The following is a 14442-nucleotide window of genomic DNA, read 5'->3' on the forward strand; positions in this document are numbered from 1 at the left end:
TTCTCTTTCCCTCTCTCAAAATAAATTTAAGAACTTAAAACAAAAAACAAAAAACAGGGGTCAGGGTCTCACTCAAGTTAGGGTCCCAGCATCACTCACGCGGTGTCCGGAACGCAGGTCACTTCAAGGTGCGGCAGTCTAGACTCCTCTCGAGTGCCACCGACCCAAGTATTTCCCAAGTCCCTGGAGCTTCTCTCGCTTCCCAAAGACCAGTGCTGCCTCGTTTTGGCTCAGAGCACTCTGGATTGAGATCTCCTGTCCTCTCCCCAGCCAAACTGAATTACGACTGGCTTCCCAGTGCCCAGGAAAGTGCCTGTTCTTGAGAGCGGCTGAGTGAAAGGGACCGAAGAGAGAAGAAAAAGCATCGCAGGAGAAGGAACAGCGTGGCAAAGGCCTTCGGTGGGAAAGGAGCGTCTCTGCGGGACAGGAGGCCTGGGTGGTGAAGTGCAGCCAGGGCTGGGGGTAGACGGGTAACCTGGCCTGGGTGGGGCTATAAAGCTGAGAAGGTGACATCATCAACCTGCCTCTCTCTAAACCCTGCCCACTCACTGCCACCTCAGAGTGGCACCCCGAATCCGTTCTGCCTCCGCCTTCTCTCTCCATCCAGCCAAACCACATACCCCAGCCGCCTGAGTTCTTCCTTACACCCCCGCGTCCTGCTGGCTCAAACCCCGAAGACAACCTGAGGCTGACAGCACTGTGGTCTGAGCCAATGTCCCCACTTGTCTCCTAACTGGTCTTCCTCCTTGCATTCCTGCTCCCACTTCAATCCCATCTTCAATCAGCACCCAGGGACTTTTTCAAAACGCAGGGTGGGTCATGTTGCTCTGACGCTCAAAACCTCCCATGGCTCCCTGTGGAACCTGGAATAGGAGCCAAATTCCTTCCCACCTCAGGGCCTTTGCACCTGATGGTCCCCCTGTCCAAATCTTTCTTTGCATGGCTGACTGCTCTGTCAAATGTCACTTCCCCAGAGAGAGGATTTTTGATTATTCCAGCTAAAGAAACAGGCTACCCTGTTTTATTTCACTTCGGATAAGGTATCAAACCCTGAAAGCGTTGCTTTATCGTTATTACTTATCACTTGTCTACTGTCTGTCTTCTCCTGAGCCAACGACTTTCTCTGACTTGTTCGGGCTGTAGCCTCTGCTTCTAGAACAGTGCCTGGCACGGAGTATTCAATATTTAGAGAATAAAGCATATCAGCATGCCACCACGTGCACCAATTCAGTCTTCCACTGCGTCCGGGATCCCGTCGCCCCAAAGATCCTCCAGGGTACATCTCCCAGCTCACCCCAGGGGCCAGGCGCCCAGCACAAGAGCCCCCCGCATCCCGAGGGGCCCCCCAGCCCCAATCATCTTCCTGCGCGCCCCCGCGCACGCGCCCAGAACCACTGGCCCTCGCCCCTCTACCGCGCGCCCTCCCGCCTCCACGCTCCCCTTCGCAACCCTTCTCTCAGGCCTACATGCCCGACTCCTCCACCTTCCTTCTCTGCCAAGTCGAGTCCCTTCAAGCCCCCTTCTCCCCTCACTCACCCGCTTCAAACAGCGTTTCCCGCCACAGCCTACGTCGCTGTGACCCCTGACTCCGGCGCGCGCAGGCTCAGAGCCGCCGCGCGCCGCCCTGGGCCACGCCCCTCCCGCCCAAGTAGGGCGAGACCACGCCCCGACAAGCCTTCGAGCCACGCCCCTCCTTTCAACTGGGACTAGGCCACGCCCCGTCCGTCCAATTTAGGATGTTGCCTCTTCCCACTTTCCATATATTCTCGCCAAACCCCGCCCCGCCTTGAGAGAGGGGCCTGCTCAAGCCACGCCCCCTCCGACGGCAGCTCAGCGGATTCCGGCTTTCGCTGCGCGCGGCGGCGCGGCGGCGCGGCCGGCCCCGGCTCCCCGCCCGCGGGGGCATCGCGCGTATCCTCGGCTCGCGGGCCTGCTTTCTGCGGAAGGCCAAGGCGAGAGGACAATTTGCGCACGGCCCTTCTTTCCGCTGGCGGAAGACCTGACGTCTGCCCTCCCCGTGTAGGGGAGGTCCGGTCAGGTCTGTCTCATGCCTCGGTTTCCCTACCTGTAAACTAGACTTAGCGCAGGGCGGGCACACGTGGGGGCGCCGGGCACACTGTTTGCAACAGGACTTCTCCTCCTAACTAGTCACTTCCCCACCTTACCCCCAGCTGCTCGAAAGAAAAACCACACCTTTCAGTACCCAGCCCATCCCTCCAAGCAACACCCCCTTCACTCTTGGCCAGGACTGTCCACCCAGCTCACTTCTGAGACCCCTTGGGAGCCTGGCCCAGGAGAAGGAGGGACTAAGAGATGTCCACAGCCCGTCCTTACTCTGAAATCACCAGACTCTCCCACCTCCCAGACCTGGCATGCGCCCTCCCCTCAATTTGGGGGCCCAGCCCCCTTGTCATGGTTTAGGTTCCCCCTTGGGACATGAGAGGACTTGCCTGCCTTCTACTTCTGGGCTCCCATGCTGCCACGCGCTGCCTGCATTAAAGCCCCTATTCCCTTCCATGCTAGCTGGCCCCATCCATCCCCCCTTTGCCAGCCCTGACTGGTAGCCACCTCCCAGGAGGAGCTTCATCTTGTTCTCTGGTGTTTCCAGTGCCTAAAATTGTGTTTGCCACATAGTAAGTGCCCCCCACACACGTTACGTGAATATCATCTGCATCCCCAGAACGGCCAGCACACTGCCCAGTGGCTTCAGGAAACATTTGGGGACTGAGAGCCTGACCCTTCATCCACTTAAGTGTTCTTTGTCCTTCGGCAGTCTCCAACTCACCTAGTACAGGAAGATGACCCCAAGGCTGTCAGCCTCTCCTGGACACCCCACTTCCTCCCCCACCCCCACACTCAGTCACATCACCCTGAACCCTCCACCAGCCTAGCAACACGAGGTTCAGGTGGCTGATCCCATCCCCCATACATCTTGAACTCACTCTGGCTCAGGGCAGGTTTCTATTCATACTTTATTTTCCTGTTTTTGTCTTTTTTTAGTTTTTATTAAATAAAAGGAACAGAGGGAGGGGGCCTGCGGTTTCTCAGGCTGTCAGGGAGAGCCACGGGCCCCCCACTCCCTCTGTTCAAGGTGCACTGCGCAGTGAGCTTGAGGTGTAAGCTGGGTGGGGAGGGCAGCCGGTAGTGCTAGGAGGGTCAGAGGCTGGGATCTAGGACCCACCCAGCCCTCCCAGGAAGACTCAGTGGGCAGGGAGGGAGCCTCCTGGACCCTAATGGGGGCTCACCCGAGGGCTGAGGGCTGGTGGCGCCAGGGCTTGTGCTATAAGCCACAAGATGGGACCCCAGGCCCGGCTCCTTCCCACTCCAGGAGGAGAGGCGACAACGTCCATGCGTTGGAGGGTACAGGGCCGTGGGGCAGGGCGGCCAGGCCCCTCACTCGTGGACATCCCAGATCTCAGACAGCAGAGGCGGCAGTTTCTTGTCTTGGAGCCGCAGGGCAAAGACCTGCTCTGAGTGCACAGAGCTCAGCGTGCGCAGGCTCACAAGCTTCATCAGCATCCGGGGGAAGCGCAGCTGGTCCTGCGGGGAGGTGGGGGGGGGCAGGAAGGAGGTGGGCTCTGGTCAGCCCAACCGGACCACCGGTGTAGGCAGGGGCCGGGCAGAGCGTGGGGAGCCCCGCCCCTATGCCTGCACTGGGCCTGGCTCCTTGGTCACGGGACAGAGGCCTGAGGACAGACTTGGCCAAGAGGACACCGGCCAGGGCTCAGGGCGCTGCCAGAGGAGCCGGGCAGTGGGGGCAGCAGACAGGGCCCAGCTCTGATGAGAAGGCAAGACCTCAGCCCGCGGCAGCCCCCACGTGGGGCCTGGACTGCCTGTCCCCGCCAGGGCCCTGGGAGGGGTGGGCTCCCGTACCTGCGGCCTTTTGATGCGCGTATAGGAGAGCAGGGCCTCCACGTACGGCTGCTGTAGGGCCTCCACGCGGCTCGGCTCCTGCACGTTGGGCCGGTCAGCGGAGAAGATGTTGATGGCGATGAGGAGGGCGTACTCTGCGTCGTCCAGGCCCAGCCGCCGCATGGCCCGGGAGAACTCGAAGATGGGGTTGATGAACTCCACCTGCAGGCCTGGGGGGGCGGGAGGCGGGGCCGGATGAGCTCCCCCAGCCCCGAACTGGCCCCAGCCCGGGTCCCTGACGCTGCTATCAGCGGGGCGAGGGACACGGCAGCAATGCTAGCCTTCTGGTCATTTCTGTTCAGCTGTGTCCCCATCCGAGTGGCTGGCACGGGGGCAGTGCGCCCTAACCCCTGCCTGAATAAAGGGACGAGTAACGAATGTGAACATTTGTTCAGTAGTTCCTGCGACCTCATCACTGCCTTCACCTCCTTCCCGACCTCCCCGGTTCTCTCCTAACGAAAAAGAAAGATTTTTATTTTTTCTTTTTTTTTTTTTCTTTTTTTTTTTTTCTTTTCTTCTTCAACGTTTTTATTTATTTTTGGGACAGAGAGAGACAGAGCATGAATGGGGGAGGGGCAGAGAGAGAGGGAGACACAGAATCGGAAGCAGGCTCCAGGCTCTGAGCCATCAGCCCAGAGCCTGATGCGGGGCTCGAACTCCCGGACCGCGAGATCGTGACCTGGCTGAAGTCAGACGCTTAACCGACTGCGCCACCCAGGCGCCCCAAAGAAAGATTTTTAAACCTAGGTCACACTGCGTCACCCCTGTGGTGGCTTCCAATGTTCACAGAGTAAGGCCTGAACTCATCCCCAGGAGTAGTTCATTCATTTGTTTTTCAGACTCTGTTGAGCACCTACTGTGTGGCAGGCCCCGGGGCAGAGCTGTTTAGAAGACACAGCCTCCCCTCCTGCGGAACTTGCACTTGGGGGTTGAGGGAACACAACAGACAAACGTGTAACTAAACCATCCGGTCTGTGAGCTGGATCAAGGTAACACAAGGAAAGGTAATCGGGGCATCGAAAATCAAATCAACATCTTAGACAAGGTGGCCGGTGTGCAGGGTGACGCTGTAGGAAGGCCACACGGTAGGGTGACCTTTGAGAAACCACCAGGAGGGGAGGGGATGAGTCACGGGGACGTTTTGAGTGTTCCAGGTGGGCACCACCTGTCTGTTTTTCCCAGGACTGGGCAGCTTTCTGGGCCTTGAGGCTTCCAAATGTTGACACCACAAAGGTCCCATGCAAACCAGGAGGAGGTGGTCGCCCATGTTGGCTGAGCAACTGCAAAAGCCTGAGGCGGGAGCATGTTTGGTGGGTTCAAGTAAGAGGGAGGAGACCAGTGTGGCCGGAGGAGGGTGAACAAAGGGAGCTGGGGGTGGAGAGGCCCCTCGGAGCCTGTGAAAAATGGCAAGGACTCTGGCTTTTCTCCCAGTGAGACGGGAGCCATGCAGGGGTAGCGAGCAAGAGGAGGGACAGGAGCTAACTATGAATACGACCCTTCCAACCGCTGTATGAACAGACACACTTGGGAGAACCCAGTGAGGGGCCCCGACAGTGTTCCAGGGAGAGGCACTGGAGGACAATGGCAGAGGATGGGGGGAAGCGGTAGGACCCCAACCTCCTCTCCAGCCTCATCTCCCTGTGTTCCAGATGCCTGGACCTCCTTGTAGTTCCCTAACACCATCCAGCTCTTCCCCCACCTCAGGGCCTTTGTATGTGCTGAGCCCACTGCCAGAAACATTCTCCCCGCTCAGTGCTCCCCTGCCACACTCATATTCAAAGGAGACTGGGAGGGCCAGTGGCTAGAGGAAAGGAAGAATATGGGGTTAGGAAAATAGAGAGGTGGCCCGGGAAGAGATGATGGGGGAGAGTTGGACTCACAGAGTGAAGCCCGAGCCTGAGGGAGAACAAGGCTTTTATGGTACATGGGGTTCCCTGGTGGGCATTGTTACCCCCCAATTTCCTTTTCCTAGGCAATACATCTCACCCCTCAGGCCTCGGTTCATATGCACTTCCTCCAGAAGCCCACTGCCTAGGTCACATCCCCAGGTAAGTGCTCTTGGACGGCAGGGACCTACCGCGTACAGTTGCGTAGGTTGCGTACTTCACAATGAACTGAGATCCGGCCTCCCTCCAGTGACACCAGGTTTGGGAAGGAGGGAGTGTCTTTTCTTAATTCCTATCAAAATGCCCCGTTGTGAGAGCACACACCCCTCTGTCTCATCCCGCACTGCATCCCAGCAGACAGACTCAGCACTCAATAAATACATTTTCATCTCGTTTTGAGGCTGGCTCACTCCACTTTGGAGGTAAAAAAATAGAGGCTCAGACAAGAGCGAGATGGCCTCAGGTCTGCCACCAGTAGAGGCCCGGCAGGGGCACCGGCCCTGCACCCTCCCAGCCCTCTCCCCAGGGGCAACGGCCCTGCACCCCCCCAGCCCTCTCCCCACCATACCTGCGCGGTGGAAGTCATCCTTGCTGTAGGTGAAGTCTTTCAGGAAAGTGATGCACTCTGTCTCATGGTTGTAGCGTCTGGCTGTCTCTAGCAGCATGATCTGTGGGCAGCAGAGAGAGGAGGAGGCAGGGGCGCCACGAGTCCCTGTGACCTGGCAGCCACCGGTCTCTCCTCTCTTGGCCCGTGGGGGGACCTAATCTTGCCAGAATCACCTCTCACCCCTCTGCCCCCAAGCACGTTCCCTCAGTCACCCCGGCCTGCAGTCAGCACGCCCGACACTCCAAGCTCTCCCTCCTCCAGGTTCAACGCCCACAGCACCCTCCTCCCAGGATACTCTCCCCAGGTGGTTGCAGGGCATGGGGACAGGCATGTTTTGTTCACTGCGACCTATCCAGGACTTGGAATGGAGCCTGGGGTCCACTAGTAACTCAATACTTATTTGTTACTGTTGCTTTGGTTTAAATGTCAACTCTTCTGAATGGCCTTTTCAGCACATTCTTTAGAGTGCGTCCTCCCAGCCAATCCTCAATTTTTCTCAGCCTCAACCCGTTTCCTCTCTCTCCTTGGCTCATGGGAGGCTCTGACTCTCTGTTTAGTATTTCGACGTCCCCCTGTAGGACATCGTCCCCACGAGGGCAACCACCAGAGGGGTCTCGCTCATCCCTATTCCCCCAACATCCGTCCTGAGGCTTATCCCTGGGGTTCCCTGTGGGCAGGAATGAAGGGCCATGTTGAGGATGGGAAGGCTGCCCGTTACCTCAATGGTAGATGCCTTCAGGAGGGCAATCTGGTCCTCGCGGCCCAGCTGCAGGAAGCCAGGCACCTGTTTGGCAAAATCCACAATCTCCTGGACTGAGATGATGGCTAACTCCGTGAAGTGGGCGAAACGCTGCTGGCGTGCATCACGGGACTGGGGGTCCGCGCCCAGGGGCCAGGGCTAGGGCCAGGGGGGTCAAGGTTATTCACAGATTCCTCCAATGAGCCCGAGGCCCCTAGGAGAATGCGCCCTAGGAGACCCTCCTCTCCAAGGCCCCGCCCTCTGGAGCCTTGTTCCCTCCCCATGCCCTGGGCTGCAGCCCTGATGGCTTTCCCCCAACTGGCCTCATCACCCTTCAAGGCTGCGGGAGGGGCAGTACCGTGACTTTGGGCTGGTCGGAGAAGGAGCGTTTGTTGCACTGCAGCTGAGCCGCCACCAACTGCTGGATCATTAGTTCCTGAGCGGCTGTTAACTGGACACCCTCGCCTTCCCCGGAGCCCTGGCCACCTCCGTCAGACCCTCCAGGGGAAGCCCCAGGCCCAGAGGCTGAGCTGCTGCCACCCGATGGCCCCACAGGTGACTGTTGCTGCTGCTGCTGCTGCTGCTGCTTCCGAATCTTCTTCTTTCGGATCTGTTCTTCTGACAGGACGCCTATTCGGGACACAGAGGCCTCAGCGGTGGCCCCGGAGCTGGGCACGGGCCAGGCGAGCACGGCGCCCTCCCCAGCACTCACACTGCTCTCTCATCCCGGCCTCCTTGCATTTGCGCAGCCGGCACTGCTGGCACTTGCGCCGCATGAAGGCGTCCATCTGGCAGGTTCCGCCGCCCCGGCAGGCGTAGCGCCTGGCCCCGCCTCGGACCACGCTGCGCCGGAAGAAGCCCTTGCAGCCTTCGCAGCTGAGCACGTTGTAGTGGAAGCCGGAGGCCTTGTCCCCGCACACGCGGCACAGCTCGTGGCCCAGCATCTTTGGGGCCGGGCCCTTCTTTCGCTTGCGCTCTGGTTCCTCTGCCGGGTCTGGGACGACTGGGGTGGGCGGAGAGAAGCCATGAGAGAGACAGAGCCCCCAAAAGAAACAGCAGCCAGAGGGCCATCCCCACGACACAGAAGACACAAAGAGCCAGTGTATAGGGGGTGACCAGGGAGACGGCAATTCAGAAGGAAAGATGTGTGAACCCCAAGGAACAAATAACAACAAAAGGTGTCAGGCAGGAAAAAAACACACTCACAGGCAAAGTGAAGGAAAAAAAGAATAAGAAGTGACAAGAAGAAGCAGAAGAAAAAAAATCAACAAGAAACTGGGGCCTCCCATTCTGATTTTTTATCTTTCTCCCTTCCTAGATCTCCCCTCAAGGCCCCCCATATCCATCCCGAGCCCCTGTCCCTGGGCCCCATCTCACCCTCGCTGCAGGCTGAACGGGCCCAGTCATCGCCTGGGACATCAGGGTCTGGACCCACAGGCCACAGTTCAGGACCCTCCTCCTTTATAGCTGGTGAAGAAGAGGGTGCGCTGGGTTGAGGCGGGCCATTTCCTGGGAGAGGGAAGCACAGTGAGTTTCTCCTGCCAAGTGTGCAATGGGAGAGGGACTGGGCTGGGAAAGGGGTCGCTCACCAGGCAAGGGGGTGTCCAGGGAACTGGTGGTGGGAGTGGACATGGTGGAGTCACGGAGCAACCTGCAGAATATAGGGGGACTGAGAACCTTGTCGGGCCAGGGAGGGTCAGGTTAGGCCAGCCCCAGGTCTCGAAGGATGCACCACTTTCTTCCATCTCTCCAGACTCCTCCTTTACTGCACACAGACCCCACCCCAGGCCCCTGCCGGCCTGTAAAACCTCTCCTCCGATTCTGACAGACCCCACCCACGATTGCTCCAGATCTTCCGGCTGGGTCTCAAGCCCTGCCCTCACCTAGACCCCGCCCCTCATGTAGGCTCCACCCACTCCGGATCCTGCCCACTCCCTCTTCAGGTACTGCCCTTTCTGCTTCAATCGTGCTCCGCCCTAACTTCCCCCTTCCCACCAAGTTCACCCTGCCTCCTCTTACTCCCCACCTCTGCTGAAGAAGCACCCCAACTCCCATTCTGACCCCACCTCCTCCCCATCTTTTCCTTCTAGGTCCCGCCCAACCCTTGTAGCTTGCACCCTCACTCTATCCACAATGCCCCGCCCCGCCACTTTGTTGCCCCGCCCCATCGGTACCCCTCCCTCCAGGCCCGGCCCCATCCCCTCCCATCCTGCCCCGCCTCCACCTCCTCCCATCACGCTCCGCCCCCATACCTCGCTCCAGGTCCCGCCCCTCTCCGAACACCAGTGGGGGGCGGGGCTCATGGCTGCGCGCGAGGGTCCCGTGGGCCGCCTCTCGCGGGGGTCTCTTACTCCCGTTGCCCTGGAAACAGCCGGAGACAGCGCGAGCTACGGAAGGGGGGGGGGAAGGAGAGAAAGGGGCTGAGCGGGGGCAGCGCGGAGAACGCCGGGAAGCCCCGGGCCCGGGACGCCTCCCGCATCTTCCCATACTCTAGTGCACCTGCCTCGGTCCCCTTGCTCTGCTTCTCTTCCTCCTCCTCCGTAGCCCCTGGCACGCCGCCGCTTCTCGGATCCCCTCAAAAGTAACTTCGCCACTTCTTCCGGCAACCCCGCCGTGCGTCACTTTAGGAAAGGGGCGGGTAGTCTGGAGTGACGGACTTCCGGTCCGCCTAGGACTAGCCAAATCGGCTGCCCCGCACGGAAGTCGTACGGTCACCGGAAGTTTACCCTCCGGGGTAGCTCCGCTGGGGCCAGACAGAAGAGTTCCGGACCAGCTCGATCAAACGCAGGGCCGGCGAGGGGGGCGTGGTCAGTCCCAAACCTTCCGGCCCCCACGGAGCGGCTTTAAGTCATCCCAGTGCCCCTCGGTGTTTGCGGCCAAGGATTGGCTCGGCATAAATTTCCTCGCCTATAGCTCCTTTTCGCACACGGCCGATTTGAAGCATGTTTGTCATTTTTTGGTTATTAAACAAGTTTTCTGATTTTAGAGGCGCGCTGCTTATTGGTTTTAAATAAATTTAATTACAAACCTAGATCCAGGAAAAATATGTTTAAAAAATACACTTGTTGATAGGAATTAAAAAAAAAAAAGGCATAGCCTTCTCATACCAAGAAGAGAAAAATAACAGCTTTTAAAGAAAACTCACAGTAATTGAATAGGTAGAAGGAATCGTTCCAAAGTCTTCCCTCGATAATCTGATCTATATTGATCATACATCCATTTTCAGGAAACTGGAATGTATGAACCATGCTCTTTTACACTTTGTTTTGTCCATTCCCACATGATCTTGAAGCTGTGGAATTTGAGTATGTTACCAATAAAAGGTGTGATTACACGGACATGGGGTTCCAGGGAAAGGGCTGAACTATCTATTGTCTCTCACTTCCTGGCTGTGTGATGTTGAGCCAAGCTATTTACCCTCCCCATTGCTCAGTTTCCTCTTCTAAACTGGGACCAACTAGGGGCACCTGAGTGGCTCATTTGGTTAAGCGCCCAACTTTGGCTCAGGTCATGATCTCATGGTTGGTGAGTTGGAGCCCCAGGTCTAGCTCTGTGCTGACAGCTCAGAGCCAGGAGCCTGGGTCAGATTCTGTGTCTCCCTCTCTCTCTGCCCCTACCCCGTTCTTGCTCTTTCTCTCAAAAATAAATAAGCATTAAAAGAATTTTAAACTGAGACCAACAAGAGTTCATTGGTATGATTAAATCAGGTAAAAAGCATGAACCGGGCCAGGTTCAAACAAGGATCCTAGTATGCCAGAACTATGTTTTTTCTTTCTTTATTTTTTTAAGTTTATTTTGAGAGAGAGAGAAAGAGTGAGGGGGCGGGCGGGAGAGAGAGAGAGAGAGAGAGAGAGAGAGAGAGAGAGAGAGAATGAGAGAGAGAGAATCCCTAGCAGAGCCTGATGCAGGGCTTGAACTCACAATGAGACCATGGCCTGAGCCGAAGTTGGACACTTAACCAACTGAGCCAACCAGATGCCCCTTCACTGTGGTTTTAATTTGTACTTCCCTGATGGCTAGTTCTATTTCTTTTTATCACAGGTAATTTGTAATGTGTAATTCTTTTACTATTCTGAAATGAAATCCAAAAACAATATAGCTGAACTGTGTCCCCAGCAACGAAATATCATTTACCTCACCAACTGCAACACAAAAGATGTATAAATGGAAGCTAATTTGTTTTTAAAAAAAATTTTTTTTTAATATTTATTATTTTTGAGAGAGAGAGACAGACAGAAAGCAAGCAGGGAGGGGGCAGAGAGAGAGGGAGACACAGAATCCAAAGCAGGCTCCAGGCTCTGAGCTGTCAGCACAGAGTCTGAGGCGGGGCTCGAACTCACAGACCACAAGATCATGACCTGAGCTGTAGTTGGACGCCCAACCGACTAAGCCACCCAGGCACTCCTGGAAGCTAATTTGTAATAAAGCGATACCTACTTCAACACAGGTGCACAAGAGACACAATATGGCATTCAGATCTTACTTCAAAGGACAGAATTATTGAAAATTTAAAAGCAACAGAGCAGTCTAACAGAGGAGGGCTGGATCATCAGCTCAAATGCCTCAGGCAACATTGCCGTGGGTGATACAATTTTTTCCAAAATTGTGGCCAAGTCTTAATAAAGTTATCAATAAGACAAGGTAGGAATAATTTTGGTATATTCAAAAAAAAAAAATCATGGTACATCAGGAAGTACATCAGGGTGGCTGAAGCTGAGTGAGGTGGGGGGACAGGGTGCAAGAAAAAACTATACATATATATATATATTTAGATAGATACTTAGATAAACATAGGTATAGATATAGATGATACAGATATATATTTTTTTTTGGTTGCTTCTTTGGGGAAGGTGCTTAACCAAATACTTGTTGGGGGCGGGGGCACCTGGCTGGCTCAGTTGGAAGAGTACACAACTGGATCTCAGGGTTGTGAGTTTGAGCCCCACGTTGGGTGTAGAGATTACTTAAAAACATTTTTTAAAAAGCCTATTGGATTGCAGCAAATTCAGTTGAACGAAGAGACTGGTTCTTCAAAATTACCAAAACCAGCTCATTAAATATTGTTGTTAACGTAAAAATGTCGTGTGTAGAGTCAACCATTTTTATACCACATACGCTAAGTTTTTAAGACTTTCAGAAAATGTACGTCGAAATTGATGTGAAAAAAAACAAATGAAACTGTATTATCGGAATTCACGTAAAAGAGACTGATCAGAAATGTTTTCCCCATACCAAATAGAGGATAATCACAAGGCTTTACATTTCCAGGTTTCGGGCGTGTGGTTTATAGAGTGAATAAATCAGGCGCTAGGATGCTTTAAAAAAAAAAAAAAAAAAAAAAAAAGGAAGGAAGGGCGGAAGGTTGGCGGGGCGGGGGGGGGGGGGTGAGGGGGCGGCGGCGAACGGAGGTGATCTTGGCTGGGAAAACAGGCCCACAGCACCGCCGTGTGGCCATTTGGGAATTTGCAGCAGGATCTTTCAGAAATCCCTTAACCCTGGAGCAAGCAAGAATTGGGACAGGACATCTGGGTGAGGGGATTCTGAGGGATAGAGATGGAATATTCCAGCTGCTAAAATAGATGAGGGGGAGATGTGGTAAGACTTATCGTAGAGAAACTGATGCTCCGTCTTCTGGGTCAAGGAAATTCCCTAAAGCAATTGTGCTCAAAGTAGGTTGTTGAAAATACTTGCTGAGCATTTGCTAGATACCAGGCACTGTCCTAGGTGCTGGGGACGTGGTGACGAATGAAATAAACCAAGATCCCTGCCCTCGTGGAAATAAGATTATAATGGGGAAACAGGCAGTATCACTGATTCTAAGATGCACGTGACTTACACCTGATGACATCTTAGAGTTAATTAAATGTTCAAAGAGGTTGAGTGCTATGGGAAAAAATAGGTCAGGGTAAAGGAGATTGGAGATTTGGGGAGGGGATGGTTGCCATATTGAATTGGGTGGTCAGGGAAGACTTCACTAAGAAGGTGATATTCAAGAAAATATTTTTTTAATTATTTTTTTAACGTTTATTTATTTTTGAGACAGAGAGAGACAGAGCATGAACGGGGGAGGGTCAGAAAGAGGGAGACACAGAATCCGAAACAGGCTCCAGGCTCCGAGCTGTCAGCACAGAGCCCGAGGCGGGGCTCGAACTCACGGAGTGCGAGATCGTGACCTGAGCCGAAGTCGGCCGCTCAACCGACTGAGCCACCCAGGCGCCCCTCAAGAAAATATTTAAAGGAGAGAGGCTGATTAGGGTTTTTTGGAGGCAAGACACTTGGGTGGAACAGCCTGTGCAAAGGCCCTGAGGCAGGAGCATGTCTGGGTTTCTCTGAGAAACAACAAGGAGGCCAATGTGGCTAGGCTGAACGATCAAGGGGGAGAGAGGAGAGAAGATGTCAGAGAGGGGCCAAGTCATAAAGTGCCTTTCAATTCTGGGATGCCATTGGTACCCCCTGATCCTTTGATCTTCTCTTCTCTTTGCCTCACTTCCTCTCACGTCCTCTCTTCCTTCCTTGGATTCTGTGGCCCAGCGCAGTCAGGTCCTTGTACACATTACTTTAACTTCCTTGCTCTTTCTCCCTCAGTCCTACTTGCCTGGTTAAAAATGGACTTTGCCTTTCCTGTGCCTGCTCCCCCCAGCTGAGCTGGTGAGTGGACACACTTCAGCTATGTGAGGGCAAGCCTCCAGTGGACATTCAGAACCAATCTGCAGGGCCTCTGCAGTTCCCTTCTCTAATCTCTAAGAAAGCGTGTTCTCACCTTCTCTCTCAAAATCTCCAGCACCCTTCCCCTTCTTCATTCTCACTTCTTCTTTGGCAGAAAAAAATAGAAGCCACCAGAAGAAGACTTCCGTGCGTTTGCCCCAGGGACACCACGAGCTCACTTGCAGAGGTACAGGTGAACTGCTGCCCTGCTCATGACCGTGTTGGGACAGCATGTAAGAGGCCTCCCCCTCCCCCCCACTTAGGCACCGGATCCTTTCTCCTTCCCGTACTCAAAACTTTCCCTCTTGCAATGTTTCCTCCTCTCTCTTGCATCACTGTTTGTGCAACCTTTGAGCCGTTGACCTTCAAGGATTCCCCTTCACCAAACGCCAGCACGTCCTCACGGTGCTGTTGAGCATACTTCCTGAATCCTGCGTGTGTTGGGCTCACTCCTCTGCCCGAGCTCCCCACCTCTCCCACTTCATAGCTCCATCCGTGAAGATCCCTTCCCTCTAGGCTCCACCTACGGGACTTTCTTGCTACAGCTCTCTAACAGAAACCCAAGTTCAAGAGTTGGGGGCCCCAACCATCTT

At 54.9% G+C, this 14442-nt stretch overlaps 2 protein-coding genes across 3 annotated transcripts in view; both read right to left on the reverse strand.

Moving 5' to 3' along the window:
• The window catches only part of POLD1 (DNA polymerase delta 1, catalytic subunit), a 29200-nt gene extending 27541 nt beyond the window's left edge, over positions 1–1659 (reverse strand). For both annotated transcript variants that reach the window (XM_023245137.2, XM_045046185.1), the window contains exon 1: positions 1537–1659. The gene's annotated coding sequence lies outside the window, so the exon portion shown is untranslated. The remainder of the gene's footprint in view (positions 1–1536) is intronic.
• Positions 1660–2954: 1295 nt separating this feature from the next.
• Positions 2955–10109, reverse strand: NR1H2 (nuclear receptor subfamily 1 group H member 2). The gene is made up of 10 exons (XM_006940956.5): positions 9644–10109; positions 9397–9531; positions 8734–8795; positions 8522–8653; positions 7857–8147; positions 7503–7774; positions 7124–7303; positions 6367–6466; positions 3874–4082; positions 2955–3540 (listed from the first exon to the last, which is right to left on the reverse strand). The coding sequence occupies exons 3-10, from the start codon at positions 8774–8776 to the stop codon at positions 3394–3396; spliced, it is 1374 nt and encodes a 457-aa protein (XP_006941018.3). The 5' UTR covers positions 8777–8795; positions 9397–9531; positions 9644–10109; the 3' UTR covers positions 2955–3393.
• Positions 10110–14442: the final 4333 nt, after the last annotated feature.

Source organism: Felis catus, chromosome E2 (assembly GCF_018350175.1).
Source record: "Felis catus isolate Fca126 chromosome E2, F.catus_Fca126_mat1.0, whole genome shotgun sequence".
NCBI classification, from domain to species: domain Eukaryota; kingdom Metazoa; phylum Chordata; class Mammalia; order Carnivora; family Felidae; genus Felis; species Felis catus.